This window comes from Gossypium raimondii, chromosome 5 (assembly GCF_025698545.1).
Source record: "Gossypium raimondii isolate GPD5lz chromosome 5, ASM2569854v1, whole genome shotgun sequence".
Classification (NCBI taxonomy): Eukaryota; Viridiplantae; Streptophyta; class Magnoliopsida; order Malvales; family Malvaceae; genus Gossypium; species Gossypium raimondii.
Genome location: NC_068569.1, coordinates 4041741 through 4069153, shown reverse-complemented (window position 1 = coordinate 4069153; position 27413 = coordinate 4041741). Strand labels below are relative to the sequence as shown.

General features: G+C 33.8%; 3 protein-coding genes, 1 long non-coding RNA gene and 1 pseudogene across 6 annotated transcripts; 4 read left to right on the top strand and 1 right to left on the bottom strand.

Moving 5' to 3' along the window:
- The first annotated feature begins 250 nt into the window (after positions 1-250).
- LOC105769333 (CBL-interacting serine/threonine-protein kinase 6) lies at positions 251-2037 on the top strand. Its single transcript, XM_012589890.2, has one exon. The coding sequence runs from the start codon at positions 574-576 to the stop codon at positions 1867-1869; it is 1296 nt and encodes a 431-aa protein (XP_012445344.2). The 5' UTR covers positions 251-573; the 3' UTR covers positions 1870-2037.
- Positions 2038-3695: 1658 nt separating this feature from the next.
- LOC128041350 (CBL-interacting serine/threonine-protein kinase 6-like) lies at positions 3696-4969 on the top strand (annotated as a pseudogene). The gene has a single exon (XR_008196277.1). The product of XR_008196277.1 is annotated as a CBL-interacting serine/threonine-protein kinase 6-like (transcript).
- A 3926-nt stretch (positions 4970-8895) lies between these two features.
- LOC128041209 (uncharacterized) lies at positions 8896-10002 on the top strand. Its single transcript, XR_008195894.1, has 2 exons — positions 8896-8963; positions 9708-10002. It is a non-coding gene; the product is annotated as an uncharacterized LOC128041209 (long non-coding RNA).
- A 2515-nt stretch (positions 10003-12517) lies between these two features.
- LOC105769170 (cytochrome c oxidase assembly factor 6) lies at positions 12518-13773 on the top strand. Of its 2 annotated transcripts, XM_012589630.2 has the most exons (4): positions 12521-12705; positions 12828-12965; positions 13045-13120; positions 13456-13773. In XM_012589630.2, exons 1-4 carry the CDS (start codon positions 12622-12624, stop codon positions 13461-13463), a joined length of 306 nt encoding a protein of 101 aa, XP_012445084.1. In that variant the 5' UTR covers positions 12521-12621; the 3' UTR covers positions 13464-13773. The 2 variants fall into 2 exon arrangements, with proteins under 2 accessions (XP_012445083.1, XP_012445084.1); XM_012589629.2 differs by lacking the exon at positions 13456-13773 and having other exon boundaries at positions 12518-12705; positions 13045-13375.
- A 1883-nt stretch (positions 13774-15656) lies between these two features.
- Positions 15657-18953, bottom strand: LOC105769169 (bHLH transcription factor RHL1). The gene is made up of 7 exons (XM_012589628.2): positions 18216-18953; positions 17992-18099; positions 17724-17885; positions 17515-17580; positions 17126-17191; positions 16866-16934; positions 15657-16421 (listed from the first exon to the last, which is right to left on the bottom strand). The coding sequence occupies exons 1-7, from the start codon at positions 18696-18698 to the stop codon at positions 16023-16025; spliced, it is 1353 nt and encodes a 450-aa protein (XP_012445082.1). The 5' UTR covers positions 18699-18953; the 3' UTR covers positions 15657-16022.
- Between the last annotated feature and the right edge of the window lie 8460 nt (positions 18954-27413).

Sequence of the window (27413 nt, the reverse complement as noted above, 5' to 3'; positions counted from 1 at the left end):
TCCACGTGTAACTATCCAATTATTTCACTAACCCAGCTCTTCATATAGATCATGCCACGTAGGTTTCACTCACTGGATTTAAATCGGAACCGTCGGATGAATTAAAGGATAAAATGGGAATTCTCTGGTTAGATAAACTTGTATAAAATGGAACCTTAATGAATTAAACCCAGAAAAAAAGAAAAAGGGTGAACCCAAAGCATCTGTTTACTCATACCTCCGAGCAAAGCTTTCGCGTTCAAAAGCCCCCCAAAAAAAAAACCCCACTAAAAAGGGCAAAAATATCCCTGCGGGGAATGCAGAGAGATGAGGAGGACATCGCTGACAAGGCCTGAGCTGTTTGGACACGGTAAGCGGTCCATCGGCGGCAGGAATTGCCACCGTAAACACGTTGAAGACGGGTGATTCATTCGTATCCTGTACACTCTTACAAAGAAAAAGAAAAAAATCTCTCTTCTTAATGTTCTACTTCTTTATGTTATCTCTTGCGTTGTATATGCTAGAATTCTGATCGAAAAAAAAAAGATTCAAAGCTTTTCTTGTAGTGTATTTTTCTCGAGATTGTAACGAAAAATGGCAGAGAAATTTAGAAGTGAAAACCCAGCTTTGCTACATGGAAAATACGAGCTTGGTCGTATGTTGGGCCATGGAACTTTCGCTAAAGTCTACCATGCTCGGAATCTTCAGACAGGGAAAAGTGTTGCCATGAAAGTTGTTGGCAAGGAGAAAGTGATTAGAGTTGGGATGATGGAGCAGATCAAGCGAGAGATTTCCGTCATGAAGATGGTGAAACACCCCAATATTGTTGAGTTGCATGAAGTCATGGCGAGTAAGTCCAAGATTTACTTTGCCATGGAACTTGTTCGAGGCGGTGAACTCTTCTCGAAAATCGCCAAGGGTCGGCTCAAGGAAGACTTGGCAAGAGTCTATTTCCAACAGTTGGTTTCCGTTATCGATTTCTGTCATAGCCGTGGGGTTTACCACCGTGATTTGAAGCCGGAGAATTTGCTCTTGGATGAAGATGGCTGCTTGAAGGTTACAGATTTTGGTCTCAGCGCTTTCTCTGAGCACTTGAAACAAGACGGGTTATTGCACACAACATGTGGAACACCGGCTTATGTGGCTCCTGAAGTTATTGGTAAAAAAGGATACGACGGAGCTAAAGCAGATCTTTGGTCTTGTGGGGTAATCCTTTACGTGCTTCTCGCTGGGTTCTTACCATTTCAAGATGATAATATGGTAGCCATGTACAGGAAGATTTACAGAGGAGATTTCAAGTGCCCACCTTGGTTTTCCCCTGAAGCTCGTAGATTAATTACTAAGCTTTTAGATCCCAACCCAAATACCCGAATCACCACTTCAAAGGTGATGGACTCGTCTTGGTTCAGGAAATCAATACCCAAGACTATTAGAACCAAGGGGGAGCTAGAATTTGAAGCCTTCAATGGCGAGAAATCATCCAAGCCTGAGACTCTGAACGCTTTCCATATCATTTCCTTATCCGAGGGCTTCGATTTGTCACCGTTGTTTGAAGAGAAGAAGAGAGAAGAGAAAGAGGAGCTAAGATTCGCTACAACAAGGCCAGCGAGCAGTGTAATATCGAGACTGGAAGAGGTGGCCAAGTCGATGAAGTTCAGCGTCAAGAAGAGCGAGTCAAGTGTAAGACTGCAGGGTCAAGAATGTGGAAGGAAAGGGAAATTAGCCATTGCTGCTGACATTTTCGCATTAACACCGTCGTTTCTGGTGGTGGAAGTTAAAAAAGACCATGGTGATACCCTTGAATACAACCAGTTTTGCAGTAAAGAGCTCCGACCGGCGCTTAAGGACATCGTCTGGACGTCGCCCTCCGATAACTCGACTGTCGCTTGACTTCTATTATGTTCTAGACCATTGTTTCATAATGTTGTTATTATTGTTTAGAAAGAAAACCAGAAACAGAGGATGTTCTGGGTTTGGTCGTTTGTGATTATGTTAAAGATGGAATCATATGCGCATCATTCGATTAAATTTATTGATGATGTTCCATTTTTACGCCAATATTTTCATGTTTGTATTGTTTTTCTGCAAGTGGACGGCTTCAGTTTATGATTTAACTCGTCTGCAACCTTTTTTCCTTTTTCTTCCCGTCTTTTCAATTAAAGTTATCTTACCATATTACCATTCTTTTAAGCACTAATTCTTGTTTTTTTCCCCAGATTTAGCATGATTTTCCATTTAAGCATTCATTAAGCAAGCAGACCTTGTCCATTATTTGAAGCTAATCAAATCAATGTGACAATCGACTGCTGGAGTTGATAAGGGGTTTGACACATATTTAGATGCGAATTTCATTGTAGTGGACAATTATTGTCCCGCTACCGAGCCAGTTGCCCGTATTGGTGTCACTGCATCTCTATAATAGTCTGGTTTTTCTTTGGATTCAGTGTCCAATTTGTAATGGTCTGGATTTCCGTATCTATTACAGGTAATAAAATATGGGTCCCCTCTCCTCCCCTGAAATCGAATGGTGTTCAAAGATAGATCATCACCTCGAAAAAAGATAAAGTTAAATATGGGGTATGATATACCCCCGTTGCTGACGTGTTTTCAGTCTGGGTACGTACTCATGGGTCTTTTTCGCTGTCTTAAAGACGCTTAACCTTCAGCAGCAGCCAATAGATACCCTAAAATTTGCACCATTCATTGTTTTAATGCTTCCCTGCAGCCCTGCCCGTGACTGAACTTGCCATGAGAACCGCTGGCAGACCAAAAACCCAGTGTTCTGCTTGACTTTTAGGTTTTGTTTAGCAATGTGCTTTGAGAGCAATATATAATTTATCTATCTCCCATGATTTTATTCAGAAAAGGAAAAGAACCCGAATCTGGATTTTGACAATGCAGAAACTGTATTATTTTAATGGGAAAAGGGGAATGGTATTCAGGGGTGGTTTTGTATGGGGGTGGTGAATAAGTGCAAATGAAAAGATCTGCACCATCGTATTTGTTGCAAGTGGACGTAAAACTGTGACAGCAGCAACTAGGGTAGACAAGAGGCGCTGTCAGGTTGGAATAAGACAGTGGAGGCTATATAACCAAGTTTGGATTCATGTGATGGGAGAGCACGCATCAGCCACAATTTGGTTGGTGACTACAACCTGCTCCTAATCCACCTTCAGGGCACATGGGTTTTGCAAATTGGCATTCCCCCTTTGATGCTTTTTTCACCACTTCACGCTGCCAATCTGGATTTAAGATACAGGGATTTCATACTTTTATGCAACAAGATCGAAAACTCATTAACCCAAAGCCAGTTGTAACTTTTTTTGCTTCTTCATAACCAAGATTGCCTTCATTCCCTTACTTCTCTAGTACAACATAACATGTTGATTCTCCATGATTTAACTATATATTATCCTCTCTTCTTTTTAAGAAAAAAAGCTCAACATCAAAGCATATTGTAACAACAAGCATTTCCTCGTACTAACACGTTTATATTATATATAACCTAATCTCTAATAATATAGTTCAAGTTTTTGCCAATAAGTGTGTTAATTGTATTATTTGAAAACTATTATTATTTTTACTACATATTCACACAACCAGTGGTATCTCTTGAAGGTTTGCTAGAAATTTGACATGGCGAATTTTATTAAAAATAGGATTATATGGATTAGTTCGGATCAATATGAATTTATTACCCCATGTGCATTCTATGAAGTCATGGCGAGTAAGTCCAAGATTTACTTTGCCATGGAACTTGTTCGAGGCGGTGAACTCTTCTCGAAAATCGCCAAGGGTCGGCTCAAGGAAGACTTGGCAAGAGTCTATTTCCAACAGTTGGTTTCCGTTATCGATTTCTGTCATAGCCGTGGGGTTTACCACCGTGATTTGAAGCCGGAGAATTTGCTCTTGGATGAAGATGGCTGCTTGAAGGTTACAGATTTTGGTCTCAGCGCTTTCTCTGAGCACTTGAAACAAGACGGGTTATTGCACACAACATGTGGAACACCGGCTTATGTGGCTCCTGAAGTTATTGGTAAAAAAGGATACGACGGAGCTAAAGCAGATCTTTGGTCTTGTGGGGTAATCCTTTACGTGCTTCTCGCTGGGTTCTTACCATTTCAAGATGATAATATGGTAGCCATGTACAGGAAGATTTACAGAGGAGATTTCAAGTGCCCACCTTGGTTTTCCCTGAAGCTCGTAGATTAATTACTAAGCTTTTAGATCCCAACCCAAATACCCGAATCACCACTTCAAAGGTGATGGACTCGTCTTGGTTCAGGAAATCAATACCCAAGACTATTAGAACCAAGGGGGAGCTAGAATTTGAAGCCTTCAATGGCGAGAAATCATCCAAGCCTGAGACTCTGAACGCTTTCCATATCATTTCCTTATCCGAGGGCTTCGATTTGTCACCGTTGTTTGAAGAGAAGAAGAGAGAAGAGAAAGAGGAGCTAAGATTCGCTACAACAAGGCCAGCGAGCAGTGTAATATCGAGACTGGAAGAGGTGGCCAAGTCGATGAAGTTCAGCGTCAAGAAGAGCGAGTCAAGTGTAAGACTGCAGGGTCAAGAATGTGGAAGGAAAGGGAAATTAGCCATTGCTGCTGACATTTTCGCATTAACACCGTCGTTTCTGGTGGTGGAAGTTAAAAAAGACCATGGTGATACCCTTGAATACAACCAGTTTTGCAGTAAAGAGCTCCGACCGGCGCTTAAGGACATCGTCTGGACGTCGCCCTCCGATAACTCGACTGTCGCTTGACTTCTATTATGTTCTAGACCATTGTTTCATAATGTTGTTATTATTGTTTAGAAAGAAAACCAGAAACAGAGGATGTTCTGGGTTTGGTCGTTTGTGATTATGTTAAAGATGGAATCATATGCGCATCATTCGATTAAATTTATTGATGATGTTCCATTTTTACGCCAATATTTTCATGTTTGTATTGTTTTTCTGCAAGTGGACGGCTTCAGTTTATGATTTAACTCGTCTGCAACCTTTTTTCCTTTTTCTTCCCGTCTTTTCAATTAAAGTTATCTTACCATATTACCATTCTTTTAAGCACTAATTCTTGTTTTTTTCCCCAGATTTAGCATGATTTTCCATTTAAGCATTCATTAAGCAAGCAGACCTTGTCCATTATTTGAAGCTAATCAAATCAATGTGACAATCGACTGCTGGAGTTGATAAGGGGTTTGACACATATTTAGATGCGAATTTCATTGTAGTGGACAATTATTGTCCCGCTACCGAGCCAGTTGCCCGTATTGGTGTCACTGCATCTCTATAATAGTCTGGTTTTTCTTTGGATTCAGTGTCCAATTTGTAATGGTCTGGATTTCCGTATCTATTACAGGTAATAAAATATGGGTCCCCTCTCCTCCCCTGAAATCGAATGGTGTTCAAAGATAGATCATCACCTCGAAAAAAGATAAAGTTAAATATGGGGTATGATATACCCCCGTTGCTGACGTGTTTTCAGTCTGGGTACGTACTCATGGGTCTTTTTCGCTGTCTTAAAGACGCTTAACCTTCAGCAGCAGCCAATAGATACCCTAAAATTTGCACCATTCATTGTTTTAATGCTTCCCTGCAGCCCTGCCCGTGACTGAACTTGCCATGAGAACTGCTGGCAGACCAAAACCCAGTGTTCTGCTTGACTTTTAGGTTTTGTTTAGCAATGTGCTTTGAGAGCAATATATAATTTATCTATCTCCCATGATTTTATTCAGAAAAGGAAAAGAACCCGAATCTGGATTTTGACAATGCAGAAACTGTATTATTTTAATGGGAAAAGGGGAATGGTATTCAGGGGTGGTTTTGTATGGGGGTGGTGAATAAGTGCAAATGAAAAGATCTGCACCATCGTATTTGTTGCAAGTGGACGTAAAACTGTGACAGCAGCAACTAGGGTAGACAAGAGGCGCTGTCAGGTTGGAATAAGACAGTGGAGGCTATATAACCAAGTTTGGATTCATGTGATGGGAGAGCACGCATCAGCCACAATTTGGTTGGTGACTACAACCTGCTCCTAATCCACCTTCAGGGCACATGGGTTTTGCAAATTGGCATTCCCCCTTTGATGCTTTTTTCACCACTTCACGCTGCCAATCTGGATTTAAGATACAGGGATTTCATACTTTTATGCAACAAGATCGAAAACTCATTAACCCAAAGCCAGTTGTAACTTTTTTGCTTCTTCATAACCAAGATTGCCTTCATTCCTTACTTCTCTAGTACAACATAACATGTTGATTCTCCATGATTTAACTATATATTATCCTCTCTTCTTTTAAGAAAAAAGCTCAACATCAAAGCATATTGTAACAACAAGCATTTCCTCGTACTAACACGTTTATATTATATATAACCTAATCTCTAATAATATAGTTCAAGTTTTTGCCAATAAGTGTGTTAATTGTATTATTTGAAAACTATTATTATTTTTTACTACATATTCACACAACCAGTGGTATCTCTTGAAGGTTTGCTAGAAATTTGACATGGCCGGAATTTTATTAAAAATAGGATTATATGGATTAGTTCGGATCAATATGAATTTATTACCCCATGTGCATTCTATATTTGTTCCCTTGTTGATAATAGTGGGTACAATACAAATAATTTATGCAACTTCAACATCTCTTGGTCAATGGAATTAAAAAAAAAAACAAACTATTCCTCCCTATCTCATATGTGTTTCATAATTATAGGAATTGGTTCGATAATTGATACGGAACTCAGTGGAGCTATTTTACAAATAATATCTCATGGCTTTATCGGTGCTGCACTTTTTTTCTTGGTAGGAACGAGTTATGATAGAATGCGTCTTGTTTATCTTGACGAAATGGGCGGAATGACCATTTCGATTTCAAAAATATTTACAATGTTCAGCATCTTATCCATGGCTTCTCTTGCATACCGGGCATGAGTAGTTTTGTTGCAGAGTTGAGAGTCTTTTTTGGAATAATTACCAGCCAAAAATATTTTTTTTAAAATTCTAATTACTTTCGTAATGGCAATTGGAATGATATTAACTCCTATTTATTCATTATCTATGTCACGTCAAATGTTCTATGGATTCAAGCTATTTAATGCTCCAAGTTCTTTTTTTCTTTTTTTTTAATTCTGGACTACGAGAGTTCGAGCAAAAACATTAAACTCAAAAAATGGGTTTAAACAAAAAAAATTAGGCTCGCTTAAAATATGGATTAGGTTCAGGCGGACTTGAACATCTAAGGCCCAACTAGCCCAGCCCAACCCGCTTTTAAGTTAGAAATGTTACATTATTTTTATATATATTGTGTAATTTATAACACATAAAATTAAATCTATAGTAGTATATAATACTACCACTATGATGTAAACATTAAAAATTAGCGGCGGTTAGTCATATGCAAATATGGACTAGATAGGGAAAAAATTTAGACCCATATTTCTTACCGGATTGGATTTGAACAAACATAAAATGTGTTAATATCATAAATAGGCACCACTCGAACCTGACCCGACTTGACTCATAAAAACCTATATCTCCAACTCATCAAGTGACTATTTGAAAGTTATTATACATATGGTATTATTTTTTTCCCTAAAAACATTAAAAATTAATGAATAAAATTATTAACTATTGAATTTAATCAAATCTTAACTATTTATAAAAGCACTAAATATTTTTAAATTGACAAAAGTACATTTTATTACTATTATATTATTAATCGGTAATACAAAATTTATTTAGAACAAAAATATTAATATAGACTTTATATTCACATTTATTTACTGTAATGACCCATTTTCAAGAATCGGAATAGTGGTTTCGTAACCACAAATCCGAGTTAGAAAGAAAATTTATTTTAATATTGTGATATGGTCTATATTATGATAGAAAGGTTGCATGAAAATTTTGATAATAAAACTTTATTGATTATATGGTAAAATTTATTTAAATAGATTAAATAAAAATACATTTCCGGACCTTGTTCCGTAATCAAATTTGTAAATATTTATTATAAATATTTACTAAGTTAGTTGTGTGTCTAATTATATTTTGACTAGGAGAATTTGATGTAATTAGAAGTAATTAGGAAAAAGGATTAGATTGAAATAAGTATGAAAGTTTAATTATAAATTAAAGAAAGTTAAAAGGACCAAATAGGAAATTATGCCTTTTCTAAAATTGAGGCGGCATAACAAATGAAATATCTAAGATATTTTTAATTTAAGTTATATATATTATATTATGTTATTTAATTAATAAGTAAGTTATTATATTATTATTATAATATTATGTTATTATTATTATATACATAAAACAAAAGAAAAAGAAATGAAAAGAAAGAAACAGAATACAATTCGAAACGGAACAGGGGAGAAACAGGGGAGAAAGAAAGAAAGAAAAAGTAAAGAAGAAAATTAGGGATTTTAAGGTTCAATTTCAAATTGGTAAGTCAAATTAAGTCCTTTTCTTGAAATCTTTGAGTTTTTATGATTCTAGATCAAAATACTAGCAAGTATATGTTGAAATTTTGAAAGTTAGTAGAATTTTTTTATGTAGTTTATATTGAATTAGTGGATGAATTAGAGGTTGAGTTGATGGAAATTCAAACTAGGATTGGGAAAAAGATTAAATTGAGAAATAAGTTATAAGTTTAATGTAAAATTATAAGAAATTGAAATTAAGGTTTATTAGTGAAAATTTGAGAGTTAAGTCAAGTTGTAAGTAGAATTTAAGTAAAAATAATGTATAGATTGTGATAGAAATAGAAATAATTTTAGTTATGAATTAAATTGAAATATTAGCTAAGGTAAGAAATTATGAAATTATTATATCATATATGTTTATTCTTATTAAATCATATAGGAAAGTTATTTGATTGTTTTTCTAATATATAAATGTTATGTGTTTTATATGAAATTGAAGAAAATGAAAAGAGAAGGCTAAGGAGTGAAGGAAGATATCATCTCAACCTTTTTGTTGTAAGTACTACAAGCTTATTTTTTAAATTATTTTATTTAAATGCTTATATTATAGTATAGAATTATTTAGAAATAAAATAAAATAAAGTAAAATAAAAGATTATGGAACTATGAAATTTGTAAAGAAAATTATAGATGGAAAGTATGTAGTGGTATATTGATTGAACATTAAGTAAATATTGTGACAAAAGTGTATATATGTGAAAATGGTGTGATAATTGTGAATTGTGAAATGTGCACTAAATTATAATGATGGAGAAATGAGAAATCTTTTTCAAATAATTTATAAAGTATTTAATTGAATGAGATTCAATTTTAATGCCCAAGTAGATGGAATTTAGAACTATCAGGATATTAGTGGCATGCCATTAAGGAACTTTAGCGCGCTCTCTGATTATTAGCACGTTGGTGCTCTCTGATTTTAGCACGTCAGTGTTCTCTGTTTAGCACATCTGTGTTTCTCAGATAGCACTTTAGTGCTCTCGCTCATTAGTGCATACCAATGCACCTCAGTATTTGTTCCAGATATCCGTGTGTTCTATAAAATCTACTTTGGGCTAAGATTATGATTTGTGGAAAAGCGAATCATTAAAATGCTAAGGTAAGTTTTATGAAGCTTATACGTACATAAATACGTAATAACAGAATGAGTTTGACATATTTTGTTTAGATTTATTTATTTGTTTATTCTTGTAGCGCTTACTAAGCCTTCACCGGCTTAACGCGTTTAATTTTAACGCGTAGGTACAGTTTGACTCGGAGAGGTAAAGTCAGGATAGAAGATCTCTCATCTCATCACATCTTCAAGAGCTTCAGAAGTAGGTACCATATTTTGAATTAAAATGGCATGTACATAGACAGTCAGTTATGCTTCCATGTGTTAGGAATTAAAATGTAAACTCTTGGACTTCTATCTATTTTTAGGTATTTTACGTATTTTGGTATATATATATATGAAATGAATTAGTAAAACTATATGTATGTTTGCAAATATGGTTGGTAAGTTATAATGCTATGTATAAATATTCTATTTAAATAATATCTAGCCATAATCGTTTTGGCACCAAATGTAATAGTCTTATACCGGAGTGTATGATTAGATCGGGTAAAGGGTTGTTACATTTACACTTATTGTTTAAAATAAATTATCATTTTATTAATTAATGATATTATCATATACCAATTAAAAATATGATTTAGCACTATAAATAGAAAAAAAGCATCAAATGCTTACACATATATTATTATATATCAAGTTTTATACTTATTAAATGATTTTAATAATTTTATTTTATTTTATATATATATATTTTTTAATTTTTAATTTTAAAAATAACTAAATGCTAATGTGTCAAAGGTCATTCAGGTGCATGCCATGTCAATAATGTTAAAAATCACTAACTTGTCCAACTATTTTGAGATTATTTAACAAAAAACACAAGTTTAAGGATTCAAAAAAGGCGAAAAACTAAATGAAAGACTAAAATGAATTTTTTATAAAATTGGAGGGTCAAATAAAGCATTTTACCTTTAATTTACTATTAAGACTTTGGATTATCAGCATGGGCCATGTATTTGACTGAATTCACAAATGAAAAGCCATGTATTTGACTGAATTCACAAATGAAAAGATTTTCGAACGGTGTTATCATAATTGAAATAGTTAATATATCGTTTGGTTTTATGTTTAATTTGGTGCCTAATTAATTTGTCTCAATTTGATACATGAGTGGAGCTTCAATATTTAATTTGGCACCCAAACGAAATAACATTAGGTGGCCTAATGAAAGTTTGGCACGTGTACTCTAGTAAAAAAAAAACAGAAGCATAAACACTTAGTTTAGATACAAAAATAATTCAAGTATCAAATTGAACATCGAAGTCAAACTCAAATACTTAAACGAGACAGAAAACTCAAGCATTAAATTGAAGAAAAAAATAGGTTTCAAAGTGAACATTAAAGCTAAAGTTAAGTTGAAGATGAAGGAAAAAAAAACTTATGTACTAAATTAAATATTAACACCAAATTAAAGTAGTAAATAATATATTAACCCTGATTAAAACTAAAAACCAATTGAGAATCTTAATTATTAAACATGATATGATGATGAGAAAGGACCTAAATGTTCCCAAGTGTGTGTTACAGTCATGGTTATGACGACAAAAGATTTTCCTTTTTCCTTTTAAAGAAAATGGTTTACTCAACAATAAAGTCGGTGGGCGCCAATGTTTTGTTTTTATTTACTTAGTGGATGACGAAATAATTGAACTTGTTTTTAGAAATGGGGCCTGTTGTGCGGATTTTGGCCCATATTAAATAATAATTTCATTAATCACCCCACCGTTTAGGTACACTTTGATGGCCCCTTACACTTGGGTTTGAGATAATGAGTTAAATGGTTTTTTTTCTTAAGGTTGATAAATAGATAATATATATTTTTTATTCTGCGAACCGTACTAATTTTAGTTCAATTGATGTGTCCTCCTATTTTATGGGTTGAAGATGAATTATGGGTGGTTCTAGATATGACGTTAAAAAAAGTGAATATAATCAAAACTTATAATGATATTATTTAAAAAATTATGTATTAGCGACTTCTGAATTCTAATATAATCGTCGAGTTTTAATGATTTAAAATCTCTAGCTGAACATGTTAACAATTGACAAGTAGTAATAAATCCGACACCTTATCTAAGCTTCATTCAAGACTAAGATATTACATCGATTCGGGTTAATGATGACTTCAGCCTCCTACACCATCAAGTCTACAAGCCTTTTATCCCTTTTTCCTTTTGATAGCAAGCTTTCCCCTCCTGCTTTTAAATCACCTTTATATGCCACTCGCTTATTGTCTTTCTTTGCGCTTATATGCAATTCCATAACCTGGAATTTCAGAAACCATATTTGAACACAAACTCAACATTTACTACTATGGTAGAACAGAGTAAACAAAGAACGGAAAAACATCAATTAAAGACAGGTACAGAAATATACATCAAGAAACAAAAACATACCCATCGTGTTTTAAGTTACGAGCCCCCACTACTGATTGGTTGTAAAGACAATAAGGTCTCGTGAAGTGAAGTGTGTTATAAATGGATTAGGGTTAGGCGGGCCTTTGATTTTATTTGATTAGATGAGTCATTTTAAGTGTTGGTAAATTTTTTTGTTCAAGGGATTCGGATTTTTTTTTAATTTAATTAGTGGTTAGTGATATTAAGTAGTCATATTTTTTATTTGTTTATTTTTTAAATATGATTTAGGAATACGGTAATTTTTTTTTAAAATTTCATATTAAAATTAAAAACAATAAAATTGATTCAAACCATGGCCATGAAATGAGCTCAAGCTCGAGCAAATTCAGTGAAAAATTAGATCATTGATGGCAATGAGTTCCATGCAAGTAATGTTTTTTATTCAATTAAATAAAAAATAAATTATAATAATGTCTATAATTATAAGAAGAATCACAAAATGTTAAAGCTGCATGATGGGCCCTTCAAATAAACAAAATTACCAGATTGAAGCCCAAATGGAGGAATGGAGCCCTCTTGCATTTGCCTCCACAACAAGTAACGAAACCAGAAAAAGCTCGGTAAAGGAAACAGGCGCTTTCTACCTGTTTTTCTTGTTTTCTTGGGTAAAAGCCAGTAAGCCATGTCGCTGGAAGCTTATGCTTCTGCTAAACGAGACGAAATCCACACTGACGTGCTTTTGCAAGCCAGGCAAGCTTGCTACAAGGTCCTACTCCTTCTTCTTCATTTCCATTTTTTTTAATCTCTGTAATTTATTGCAAAATAAACCCTTAACAATCTAATCTAAATGTTGTTTTTTTCAATTGATTTGGGGTTGGGTTAAAAAAGGCTCGTGATGCATTTTACTCTTGCTTGGAAAAACATTCGGACAAGAAACCCACTGAAATCGGATCAGTGGGGCTCTTATATCCCACTGAATGCAAACCCTCCAGGGAGGATTACGTTAAGAATTGTCGAGTTTCTTGGGTAACTGATTACTCTCTAATCTTAGCTATTTAACCATAAATTTTGTTCCATCTTTCACTTTTTTTTTTTTTTTTTGTAGGTGAAGCATTTTGATAGGCAGTACTGTAAGACCAAGCGAACGCAGAGGCTGCTTGATGATAAGGAAACGAGGAGAGGTCCGTTGTCACTTCCACAACCTTACACTTTCAGGCCCCCAACCTCTGCTTAAATGCCTATTGAAGCTTTTAGACTTTTAGGGGCTTCCTTAGTTACATGACATTGCTATCTCTGTAGTCTTTAGGATATACAATCACATTAATGATTACACATTTAGATGGGAAACTGGATATTCGGTAAAGAATTGACATTGGTTTTTGAATTTGGCAATCATGTTTCTTGTATGAATCAGCGCTTCCTAAATATGCTCATAACTTTGGGTGCTAAGAGTGGTATTGTTGTTGAATTTGAAGTGAATAGTACTCATTAGGTTAAGTCTATTTATTTTTGGCAGGGGTGTAAGGCTTGTGTTCGGCCTCTGCTGAAGATTGGACCATCCTGGTCTATCATTGGCTGAATCTTGCATCCTTTAATCAAATTGCTGAGGTGTCTCCAATGACCTGGAGTTAAGATTTTGCTGAGCCATTGTGGGGTTTTGTTGATTACTTATATTCTATCTGTTGTTGATTCAGGCATACCTATGAAGATATGTCTGAGTAAGGTTTTAATTATGAATGAACATCTTATGCCAGCTGTTGACTTTCCATATTATCCCTATTAAACTTGCACTTGTACCGAGTAAATGTTAAGCTGACTTCTTCCTCTTACTGCATATGTGTGTATGTCGAGATGTGTTTCTTACTTCTTTTTCATTCCTTTTAACTTCCTGTTCTAAATCTAGACTATCTATGGTTCTATGCATAAGAGTTGCATTGCTTTGTTCGTCTCATTGTCATGACTTGGTACTCTTAAATATGTGTCTCTGCTTGCTCTATGCGCATCTATCCTTTGTTTCTCCTAAAACATTGACTGGAACTACAACCTACCAAGTTTATTTCACGCATGGAGGAAGAACTCTTTTATTCTTATCTTCTGCTTGTGTATTCATACAATCTTATTGGTTCTCCGTTTCTTATATGGAACTACAATCTGCCAAGCTTGTGGTCTGTTTTTCACTATGCAACTAGTGAAGCTGTAATTTGGATTCAACAGGGATTTGATTCAATGCTCAAATATAGTTTTTATATAGGTTTAATACGAGTTTGAACACATGGCATCTGTCTGTCATGTAATACTCTCTGTAGACATGCACAGATAGCATTAAATTCATGGTAAGAGGTGTTCTTAGAAAAGGAATGAGAGTGTGAACTGTGAATACAGCTAATAAATATTTTAAACTATTGAATGTACCTGTAGAAGAATACATATGATTTTGAAATTTTAACTACCAGCTTGTTTAATGGTGTTTAATTTAATTTAATTTTCCTTTTCCTGTTTAGACTGAAATAGTATCTATTACTGACTTGTTGGAGCAGATGGGCTAAAATATTCTTTTAGTTGCTTTTATATCATTTGATACTTGATATAATATGTCATTGACACAAAGTAGTGGACTTCATGTCTCTTAATACTCCCATGTGCCTGTAGTGGATGTATAAATTTATTAGATGTGAACAAGATCTGTTGAAATTGAGCTTCAAGATTAGTCGCAGCATCTCTCTCTTCTGTCTCTAGCTCATGCAGGCAAGAAGTATTATGAAGGGATATTTGCAGGTGTTGTTGGGTGTCAAGTCAATGTGAAGAAGATGCTGTAGGTAACCAGTGTACTCTCAACTCTACCTACCATTAATCCTACTAGTTGAGAATGGTGAAGGAAACATTGGGTGACCTACCATCTTGTTTAATGTTTAAAAGATGCGCTCCCAGTGCTGTTCTAATTGGTTGCGAACCTATGATGCTTGAAATTTGCTGGCAATGTTGTGTTGCCAAGGTCGTCTTTCTTGGTTAAGTGGGTTATATATTTCTTGGTATGCTGTTTTGAGATCCGGATTGTTACGTTGAGCATAGGTTAAAGAACTGATATGGTGTTCCTCTGCTAGGATGGTGAAATCTACGCGTTTTGACTCGGCTACAGAACTCATATATGCAGCCTGTTGTTGTTCGCCTTAGTTGCTACCCACTTTCGTTTTCCTTTTTATAATTTTTTTTTTGTTGTTGGTCAAACTTTAACTTAATTGCTAGCTTGTGGTCCTGATGTTTCTTGACCTAACAACCCCTTATTTTTATTAATATAATAAATGATCTTGTTACTACTACTATATAATAAGAACAACACATTAAGCATACGATATCACCTAAATTAATTTATAAATAACGAGTGACGAGGCTAAATTTCCATGCATGATCTTATAAGATGGCAAGCTTAAGTACAATGCCAAATAGAGTCAACGCTCCTTGACTCTATCGATGACACCAATGCCATTGACTTAAGTTACCAGTTTTTAGGGGGGTTTTCTCTATTTGTATAAAATCACCTACGAGATTTAAAAATAAAGGCATTATTGGTGTAAAGATTGTACAACCAAAATTAATCATCACTATTCCATCAAATAATAAACTGAAGAGGAGGAAAAGCTGCTCGCCCGTTGACTTGTAAGCTAATTTCTCACAAAATACACCCCACTGGCTTAGAAAGTAATCAAAGCTGGCTGCTCCTTTTCAGATAAAACTAGCAAAGTCATCCACATATAATAATTGCGTAATTATTTAATCCATACTTTGTTCATTTTGATTTTACATTTAAATCCATGCAAATAACATATATAATAACAAGAACAAACCAAAAACAATTCAAAATATTAATAATAAGTTGTTCCAAGGATTGGATTGGGTTAATCCTCTTCTTTTATATTTGTTATTGTTTTAGTTGGGGTTTGGTCAGATTAGCAGCTAGGCTTTACCAAAAGTCCAAGTAAATACGGTTTCCTTTCTTCACCACCTTATTCTCCTAGACTTAAAGCTGGCCTTTGAATTCCCTCCACAAATCCTTTTTTTTGAGCTTTGAGTCAGTCAACGCCGTCATCACGGCTTGGAAACGGAAGCAGCATCTTTAGCGGAACCATCAAGACCGCCGTTACCCATTGTAGCTGACTGGACAGTCAAGACGGACATGCTAGGCGAGGAAGGCCCATCGCCATTGGATTGAAGCAAAGGGTGGTTGCTGCTGCTGCCCTTGTTCATCATGGGATTCCTGGAATGACACGTTGCGGTTGAGATAGCGGTGGCCAGGGAAATGGGCATGAGGCAAAGTCCCTTCCCTTGCAGGTACTGCATGGCGGACCCCATGTCTTCCTCCATTAGCTTAGCCACTTGGTGCTCCGTCACCGTTAAGCTGTCGTTATTCGCAGACGGTTGGTTACCGTTAGAATTTCTCTGAAGGGACCCACCACCGCCAGCGGTCGTTTGAACACAATCACCTCCCTGCAATGACAAAAAAAAAACGTAGTATTCTTTTATCATTTTCTCTTTTCTCGCCCTCCAAAAGAGATGCTTGGACAAAAAAATAAACGACTAAAAACTCAAAAAAAAAGAAAAGAAAAATAAATAAATAAATAAAGTTCTAGAGAGGGAAAGGAGGAATCTATGACAGTGGGGGCAAGCGTGCTACTTTTGTTTCGTCGTTTAGTGGTGTGATTTGAGAGAAACAGAATGATTTAAACAAGACAAGAAAGAAGCCTATTTTTTTTTGTTTACATTTCCATTTGTTTTTCCTTAAAAAAAGGAAAATACACAACAAATTTATGGCGGTCTTTTTCTCTCCTTTTTGAGAGGGGGATAGAAAATTACCATGAATGTAAATTTTTACAAGACTAGAAAACTGTAGTGAAAAATGAAAAAGGGGATGATTTTGGAATTAGGGTTTACCTCAGGTGGCATATCAGCAACAAGGGGAGCAACAGCAGCGGCACCGCCCAACCTACTCATACTCAGAACCTGTATAATTTCCAGGAAACAGCAAAAAAAGAAAAAAAAGCAAAAGAATTTTAGTGTCAGAAAGGCCCATACATATAATTACAACTGGATTAAGTATAAAATAAATAATTAAATGTCAATCAGGTCGGGGAATCCTTCATAATTTATTCAGAATAAAAAATAAAAAAAATTAAGAGACAAAGTGTGGGCACCTTGACTTGGAGCTGGAGGAATTTGACATAGTCGATTATCTCATCAAGCATTGAAGCTTTATCTGTCTGTCATTCCACACCCACACAATCAAAAACAAATATAATTATCTGCTAACATGCATTAATTAACTTCCCTAATTAATGTATATAACAGTTTGTTTTAATTGTTAAAGATGATATGATATGATTGAAAAAAAAATTCAGTTACTATCTCAACTCTTTTTCTAGGCGTAAGGTTCGGGATAGGGACCAAATAACATCAAAGTTACATGACTGTGACGATTAATTAATCCTACTAACTGACACCTGCCCTTATATTCTGATACCTAACATTTGACCGTCGAGAATTGTCAAAGAATTTGAAGCCGGAGGGCCGGCGCGAAGTGTACCTTATTGGCATTGGGAACCAGTTCTTGAAGAGCTTTCATTCTCTCTGCAATTCTCTCTCTGCGTAACTGCCAACACATGTCATTTCAGAATACGGATCGAATCAAATCATCTTTTCAGCTTCCTAATGTATTTTACGATAAAAACAAACAAATCTTCATGAACAAGAAGGGAAAAACCAAGTACTGATTAAAAGGAAGGGATTGCTTACTCTTTCAGCGATGCTGTGGGGATCAGTAGCTTGACCCCTTCTAGCCCTAACTCTTTGTTTGGGTTGAGCCGGTGTACCTCCCGTTGTCGATCCGCTTGCCTGACTTTGGTTCATAACTGTCCCTGCTGTTGCTCCAAAGCTTTGTGTCTGCATATTGCCTCCCTGAACAATAAATAAAATACTTGTGAATAACTGGATATGTATCATTAGCCCATTTAGGGTCTTGGTGATTCTTTGGGGAAAATGTAAAGGAGAAAAGAAGGTATGCCTGAGGATGGTGAAAATGCTGAGGCTGGTTCGGTGACTGATTATTAGTCCCATGCAAAGATCCAGCACCGAAACCGTTATACAAAGCTTGCACGGAACCCTCCCCACCCTGCACAAAAACAACTCAGAAACATCCTCACTCATTCATTGATGTTATGTCTATATTTCTGTTATAGTGTATAGTCACATAGGAAACAAATTAAGATGGTGAGTAGTGACGTCAACCTGTTGATTGGGGGACTTAAACGGAGACCCATCAACGATATCGTTATGCAACGGCATAGTCAACCCTCCTCCACCTGCGGCGGCGATGGGTCTTCCCGGTAACAACATCTGCTGTTGCATCATCATCTTCATAGCTGCAGTAGTCCCTCCGCCGCCGCCGTTGATTTGATGTTGTCTAAGCTTGGAGGCTAGAATCTCATCGTAGTGAAACCCAGCATTATTGTCAGGATTAGAAGGCGGCGTTTCATCAGATTTAGGCGGGTCCCAAGGTGACTTGAGGTCGGACCAGGAGCAAGAAGGGAGAGTGGAGAGCATCTGGTCTAAGAAGTCATCGTGGGAGGAGGTGGGATCGAACTGTGGGTTGTGGATCTGCGCCTGGTGAGTGCCGCTGTTTCCGTTGGGTTGAAGGTCTTGGAGAGGGATTGGTTGCGTTGGGCTTAAGAGAGAGTTCATTGCTTGCATTTCACGACTACAAGGCTGCATAATTCAACTGTTGCAAATAAAAAGGGGATTTTAGGATCAGGAATGATTTTTGGTTTTGTGTCAATGGGTTGGCGAAGAGTGAAGATGAAGGGAGGAGGAGTCTTCTTTCACTTGGGTATTCTAAGGGCTGGGATTATTAAATATAGAAAGAGGAGAGAGAGGGAGGGGCGTTGTTAAGAGTTTAATTACTTAAATGCTTCTTCATCATATCATCATCATCATCCCTGAGCAATGGTAATTAGCAAAATCTCCACTCCTATTGTTCAACGACCCATTGAATGCCAGCGCCTCATCTTACTTACTATATAACTTGCATTAGTTTTTCTAGGGTTTGGTTTAACATTATTTAATTTCTATTCAGGATTTTTCCCTTTTAACATTTAACACAGTATTTGATTTTTATTTAATAATTTCTCAAACATATTTAAAATCTGAATTGTTAGAAGGATTTTGAATAGTTATATTCTGAATAGAGTGAATTTGTTTTGGAAAAAGGAATTGAGTGATTATGATAATTGCTTATTTAAAAAATTATATGTTTTACATTAAAATATTTTCTTAAAAATTATATTTAAATATTTATTTGAGTTTAAAAATTTTAAAATATTGAAAATAATAGATAAAAATTAAATTAAAATTGAACGGTATAGAGAAAATGAATATATCCAACATTTATAGATATGATAATAATTTTAATATTACATATTTGTAACAAAACCGAATAGATAAAAGGGTAAATTATAAAATAATAATAAATTTAACAATATTTGTCGGTCCTCCCTACTCCATTACCATCCTTATATCTTATGATTCCTATGGTTTGTACATAAATAATTTTTAAAGTGTGTTTTCTAAGTGATGTCGAGATTAGTTTGAAATTTAAAGCACAAACACAAAATGAGGTCAATTAACTGAGTTTTCACACCCTGAAAAAATTTTGGACTTTCCAACTACTTTAATTAACGTCTTTGACTCACATCGACATCCCATTTATTTTTCAAGTCAAATCCTAAGTTAAAATTATAAAGTTAACCAAAAAAGAAAATAAAAGGCCAACTAAAATAAAACTATATGCTTTGAAAACCATTAAAATCGATAGTATTCTAGGGACCCCAAAATTAACCTTTTGATTTGACCCTAAAAAACCTCATCTCTTCATCTCTATATCATTTCCATTTCAATTTCTCGAAGAATTGATTGTCGTTTTCCCTAAGGTACCCTTTAAACCGTATCTTTGCCCCAATGCTTCACCGACTGATTAAGATTCTCTCCTGCTCCATTTTCCTCCTTGCAAACGACAACACTTCTCTTAACAAATAGATTTGCTCTTTCCTCTCCAAACCCTCCGTTGCTAGGATGTGAGCCAACCCATTTCTTTCTCTTGCAGTGTATGAGGAACAATAGGTATGGAAAGCTTCCTTCAATTTGTTGATATCTTCAATGCAGTTACTAATCACTGATTCATCTCTCTTGTTCATATTTGTCTTTTTTATTATTGTGAGAGCATCTCCCTCAATCTCAACCCTTTGGAGTCCCAAATCTATTCCCATCTGTGTCACCTGGAGACATGCATGCAACCGCCTTTGTCGCAAACGCCGATGAAATATGTTTGTTGATTATTATATTCAAGCCTACCACTGTCCCATCAGGCCTTCGCACTACCAGTCTCGTACACAACTCTTTTGTGCTCCTTTAGAGAGCTCCATCAAAGTTTATTTTGATCAGATTTGACACTCGTTGTCTCCATCCTTCTAGTACAGAAATTCTAACAGATAAGCGTTGTCTAACCTCTCCCCATTATTTTGTATGTTTTTTCACCATTTCAACTGTTTCTTAAGTTGATTATGTTTTTCATCCAGGACTCGACTCCTAGATGTCCAGATTGCCCAAATAGCCTCGATTATTAAGCTCCTCTACCCACCTGTTTGATTCTCTAGTAGGTATGTCATTCATTCCTTATATTCGACTACTGAAAGATTTTGCAGTCACCCAATCTGTAACTTACCCCATACTTTCTTCGTAGTTACACAATCCGGCCGGAACACATGTTCAAAAGTTTCGCAACCATTTTCACATTTAGGGTATGTCGTTTCATTCCCTAGTCTCTTGAAGGCTAGGTTATTGAGGATTGGGATAAAATTATTAAACACCCTTCAAATTGTAATTTTAAAAACTTCACTAGATGCTTCTATATGCCATAATTTCTGTAAAGATATGACTCGTTGCTTGTATTAGTCCCTTGTATTGCCTTCACTTCTCACTATATATTCCCCGTCCCTTTCCCTCTCCACATTACGCACGTTAATTATGCAGCACGCAAAAAGAGATCGATTAATATATAATAACGCATAGTTCCTTTGATTTAAAAGTTGATGGCCACTCTAATTGAACAAATGCTCTTACTTTTTGCGAATGTAAAATTAAGTTGGAAGACGAATGTGAACAGTTATACCTTCTGGAATATGCTTTTCACTCCTTTGTTATTACTTGAAATTAATCTAAAAATATTGAAATTGTTCAGAATTAAACCTTGTAATATACGTGAGCTGAATGCAAGGTGAATGTGATGTCACGGCAAAATAAGCTCGGAGGTCTCGCGTAGTCGGCTAGCGTCCGTGTCCCACTACCCGAGTTTCGCTATCTTCTCACTTTACGAATTGTCCAAACCACCCTTAACTTTTTGTAATCTCACGCGGCTAATTATCTCCCAAACCGACATTAGTGGGGACAAAAACAAGCTCTTAAATGTAAAATCACCAACTCTTCTCTAATCCTACCAACAACTTATTGCATGTTGCCCATTAAGTTTTTTAAAAATTAAAATTTTTAAATTGTTGAATTTAAAAGTATTCCTTCAGATGTAGTTTTACTCTTTTTTTTTATATAAATTAAATAAATTTAGCATAATATTTTAAAAATTGTATATTTAATACATTTTGTTAAATCAAAGCTGATTTTTTATTATGATTTTTTCTTAATTATCACATTAATCAGCATATTAGTTAACGCTTATAAAATATTCTATATATATTTGCTTCTTCGCTGAATCCTAAATGCTGGGAATGATAACATGCAATATTGTATATCATCATTAAATTTTGTCTATACATATTAATGGTATCAAACTAAGCTAGAAGATATATATATATATCTCTTAGTCCTAACTTAAAAGTATTGCTTTCCCAATGATGAAAATCTGATTACAGTAAATAAACAAACACAAAAATAAATAAATAAAAACAACTCGTGAAGGTTCTCTGCACAGCTTTCCCCTCTTTCATGAATCATGACACTCACACACTTATGCATATGAATAATGCCTGAATTCGTTTCTGATACAATTCGATCAATGATGATAGTCAGTTTCATTGTATGATCAATAGTATTTTTATTTTGTCTCATTTCCTATAAATATATGTATAGTCTCAAACCTTGTCTGTTGAACCACAAGCAACATCAAAGAACATGATTACATTGTTTTTTTTTTTGTTGTTGTTGGTTAGTGTACTATACATATATTAGAATATATTCTGGTGTTTTTTATTTATATATATAACATACTGTCTAATTAGTTGTATTGATGATACCCTTTGAAATTTTCAGCTGAAGATGAAGATATGGGGCTATTAATAGAAAGATCATGATAGGGTACTTCTGCAATCTTTCATCATAAGTATGTACCCCTTGAACTTTCTTGGAAGGCCCTTGCTTCATTTTCCAGCTAACTATATATATTTATGGGCAAATATGTGAATAAATCTAGCCATGCATGCACATGAACACCTTTCATATATATAGTCTAAAGATAATTAATTTTCTTCCATTTCTTATTGGGATTTGTTCTTTTCTTTTTCAAAAAAGAAATTAAATTGGTTTGATGAATATACGTAGCACAATGAGTGTTTTTTCTCCAATTATTTGTTAAAAAGAAAAGCCCCAACATATCAAAAACTTAATGTGCCTCGAATTATTTTGTTTAAGGACATGAACTGGAAGGAAACATGACAAAGGAACAAGTTCAACCAACATTTTGTCTCGAAGTTGGTAATGGGTTAGGACTCGAGACTTATTCCGCCATAGAACCATGTTTAGATATTTCCCTTCTTTTTTTTAGTATAAAGGTGACACTAGTTTTACGATAGAGAAGAAGATTTCAAATATTATAAATCAAATTTTAAATTAAAAATAAATTGATGTAGTCCTTGAAAATTTAGTTTAATTATAAGTAAACATATTAATTTAAAACTGGTTTTATCAGTTTGATACATATAAATTCTTGAATTATCTATTTTAAAAATTAATTGTTTGCATAGAAATTATTGAAGTATTGAAGCGTTGGTTTTAGGTTAATGATTTAATAGCATTACATAATTTTGATAAAATATGAGAATTAAATTTTGATGAATTAAAATGGAGAGACTAATTTCTTAATATTCGTAAAGTAAATGGATGAAATTTGTAATCAGATCCATTAATAAATAGATCAAATCAAGATTATACTATTTATATTAAAAGTTGAATAAAGAATTAAAAATTAATAAGCAGGTGCTTTATTTTATTAATTTTATATGATTTTTACAAATTTTAACTGGATTATGTCATTAATTTACAACATCAACTCAATTAAAAAATTTAAATATAATATAAATAAATATTCCATAGGTTGTTTAAATGAGATTATGGGAACCTCATCAATCAAAGGGTTTTAGGCATTAATGTAAGACTACCCATGTACTAATTAAACTCAAGTCCCTAACTAAAATTCAGAAATGCCTTCATTATTTGCATCATACACGTGGCATCCATTAAAAAGGATCTCCCTTAATTCATTCTTTCCGGAAATAACAAGCATAAAACGTTGTCTTCTTGTAGATTGCTGGTTGGCTTTTAACAAAACAAATCAATTATTTCTCCTGAGAGTATCTCTCATTAATTGCATCAATTTAATATAATTAATTTTCCCTCTCATATATCACTAATTAATTATTATTAATTTTTAAACTCCGTATAATGGCTTAATTATTAAAATATTTATCATTTTAAATGTGATCTGAGTTCGAGTCGTATTAATCGCATTGTAATTCACCAAAGTTATTGTTAATTTTCAATCTTTAATATATTATTCTTTTAGAATTTCACTTTCACTTGTCTGTGTTAAAAAAAAAAAAAAAGAATTTTGGGTTTGTAGGTAAATGTCTTTGTCTTTTGTACCCATCATACCCCACTTTTCCTCGGTTAATTGGGCTCACTTTTACACTTCCAATTTACCCACCCACAAATCTACACATTTTATCTACCCTACCCAATTTAATTTTGTATATATAGCATTTTCCAATTTGAATTACTGGATTTATCATTTTAAATATATTTTTGTATTCATTTACCTAGAAAGTTAGCAATTAAGCATTTAATTTGGTTTTGCAACAATGAATAGAATAAAGATGAGGTGCAAAGGCAACAAATTGAGTATAATACAAATGATATTGTTTTAAAAAGCATATCGTCATGGAATAATATGAAAAGAAGAAAACCCATCAATCTACGTTGCTGATGTCACACGTTAATGGGTGCCTTGAATTTTCTAATAATGTTTATGATAATATTCTAGGCTTTTGAATTTGCTTATTTTGGTGCATGAATATGAGATTAGTTCATATTTTAGTTAAAAATAGCTAAGAATTAATGTCTACAATTTTGATGACTCAGCTTATTAAATTGTTTTAAAGGATATGGTGAATATATTCTACTTTTATAGTTAATCAACTGATAATAATTTATACTTTTACTCGTAAATGAAAGAAAATTGAACCCATAATTAACGAGGTATTTAGGCATATGAGGTGAGGGATGAAACATCAAAACTTTCATACTTGGAAAAAGAAAATTCCAATTCCATTCACGTTCAATCAATCATTCAAAACCACAACTTTATGCCAAATTCAACTGAGACGTTGCGTAATTTATTTGATGTTTCAACACTAGATTACTCTGAACAAACTGACTTTATTCTTCAGTTTTTGTGATTTATAGTAAACATTATTTGGGGAAGCCTTTAAAGGAAAGAACAAAGAGGAGTACGTGATTTTTGAATCCATGTAGTAACTCACAGGGATTTGTTGCTATCAAAAACAGTATAGAAGTTAATTGTTCATTTAAAGGGGCCGGGGCTGTATCTTTTCTTCTCTTTGTCTAATTAATTTTTTCTTTGCTTATCTTATATATAAATAATTACATCACACATGAAATCAGCCTTAAAGCACATCAAGTCTCAAAACATTTTAAATATGGAAACTGGAAATGTGAATATTCCACCAATTCAATTCCTCCTTTTTATTACTTTTTTTCTAAATTTGCTACTTCGGTCTTCAAGTTAATTCTTATTGCCTACTAATTTGGGTCTGATTTGAGGTTTTTTTTTATTGGTTTTAGTGCATGGGTTCTCTTCTATATTGTTAAAGATTGAAATTGGGGATTTTCACCACTCATCTTTGGGTTTTCTTTTTGTTTTATGCTTCTGCTTAGATGTGTAAAGATGGATGGTCTGGGGATAAGTAAAAATGATTTTGTATTTGACTCGCTTGGAAAGACTTAATTAAATTTAAAGTTTTAGTGGCTTTTTGTAATGCAAGACTTTTGTGCAAAATATTTTCTTGTATGTGGTAAATGGTAGTGTGTTTGATGCAGAGGAATGAGTTAAGTGGCCCCACTTGATAAGGAATGGAAATGTCGTCAAGTTTGGTAACCTTGGAATGGACAAATTTATTATGCTTCAACTTTTTACGAGTCGTAACATATTTGATGTCCAGTAAAACTTTAGATTATGTATTTTTTTTTAATAAAATAGATCACATTCAATTTTGATGATTCGTAACTTCATTAATTATATAAAACAATTTATTTCCCTTATATTTCACATTTACTAAATTATGACAAAATTAAATTGAATTCTGAAAATGTGGTAATTTTAATTTGATATCACTATCACCAACATTGGCCGACAGGTTTTAGTTCCGTATTTACAGATTTAATTATTGGGTGATTTCCATCTACTTACGGTGTAACACCCCTAACTCATACCCATCGCCAGAATAGGGTTATAAAGCTACCGGAGTTTACAAATTAATTTACAAACATTTCATTATTTTATCAAGCATTCATCTTTATAACCAATCAAAATCAAAACATTAATGAGCTAACGTTGACCAATTTAACTTATTCATGCCATTATAACCAGAATCAAATCATCCAAATTTACTGATAATCATTTTGATGCATCTAATAATTATACATATTACCAATAATAATTCAATTACAATAATAAAATACATATTTATATAATATTCATCACCAAATAACATTCACTTTAACTAAATTTATACAAAATATAGTTCATACAAACTTACAAGGCTAAATTGCGTAAATACCAAAATTGTGGACATTTTGATAATTTTCTATTTTCCTCAATTTCCACCCAAGCTTTATCTAAATTAATATTTCATTCAATTTATTAATTTAAATAATAAAACAATTCATTCCATGCAATTTGGTCACTTTTTGACATTTTACAAATTTACCCTTAAAATTTTACTTTTATTCAATTTAACCCTAAACCTAAAACATGCAAATTAACCATTTTAATGAAAACTCATGCTAGTTGAATAATTATATATTTTCCTTCTCCTCCTCTCCATTCCACATCCTTAATGTATATAACATGCTTATATATAACATTATCTATAATTTCACTATTTATTTATATGTTCATTCAAAGTTGTCCACTTGAGTCATAGTCACTAAATTATTTATATTTTGAGCTACGGAACCCCGAATTAAGATCCGCTAAACTTATATGAAACTAGACTCACATATCTTCTTACCATAAAATTTTCAGAATTTATGGTTTAGCCAATAAGTGCAGTTTATTCTTTAAAGTCATCCATGTTCTGCTGTCTGACAGTTTCAACCCTTCTTCACTAAAAATTAATTATCTCCTCGTACGAGATTCGAATGATGTTACCGTTTGTTTCTATTGAAAATAGCCTCATTAAGGATTTAAGCATATAAATTTAAGTCCCTAATTATTTTTCTCAATTTTTTAATGATTTTCCAAAATCAGAATAGGGGAACCCGAATTCATTCTGATATTGTCTCACAAAATTTATATCTCATTATTTACAATTCCTTACTTACACCGTTTCTTCTATGAGAAACTAGGCTCAATAAGCTTTAATTTCATATTTTGTTCATCTTCTAATTCGATCTCCACAATTTATGGTGACTTTTCAAGGTTAACCTACTGTTGCTGTCCAAAACTGTTTTAGTGCAAGATGTTGATTACTAAGTTTGTAACTCCATTTCTCTATAATATTTCTCATCACTTTCACTTATTTCCCTTCACTAATATATCAAGAACATAAGACCTTATATAAGAAAACTCTATTATAACATCATTTCTATGTTTTTTTCTATAATATCAAACTTAAAAATATATTGAAATCTTGATGTTCTTACATTGTCCTGTTAGTTTCAACCTTTAACTTGATTTTCTCTCTTCTCCAGCTTCTCTTTCTTGAATCTAACTTGATATTCTAGCTCCCCATAGTCTCCTTGTTATCTTTCTCTCTTGATGGATATGGAAATTCTTTTGATTTCTAGGTGAAAATGGTAAATTTTTTGTGGAAGGGCCAAATTGTAAAGAAAGCAAAACTTTCTTTC

Coding starts and splice junctions, on each gene's coding strand:
- LOC105769169 (XM_012589628.2), bottom strand. CDS start 18,698: ATGCAGCCTTGTAGTCGTGAAATGCAAGCAATGAACTCTCTCTTAAGC. Junction 17,581..17,723: donor CCCACAGCATCGCTGAAAGA/GTAAGCAATCCC, acceptor ATGTGTTGGCAG/TTACGCAGAGAGAGAATTGC. Junction 17,192..17,514: donor TGGTTCCCAATGCCAATAAG/GTACACTTCGCG, acceptor GTGGAATGACAG/ACAGATAAAGCTTCAATGCT.
- LOC105769170 (XM_012589629.2), top strand. CDS start 12,622: ATGTCGCTGGAAGCTTATGCTTCTGCTAAACGAGACGAAATCCACACT. Junction 12,706..12,827: donor CCAGGCAAGCTTGCTACAAG/GTCCTACTCCTT, acceptor GGGTTAAAAAAG/GCTCGTGATGCATTTTACTC. Junction 12,966..13,044: donor AGAATTGTCGAGTTTCTTGG/GTAACTGATTAC, acceptor TTTTTTTTGTAG/GTGAAGCATTTTGATAGGCA.
- LOC105769333 (XM_012589890.2), top strand. CDS start 574: ATGGCAGAGAAATTTAGAAGTGAAAACCCAGCTTTGCTACATGGAAAA.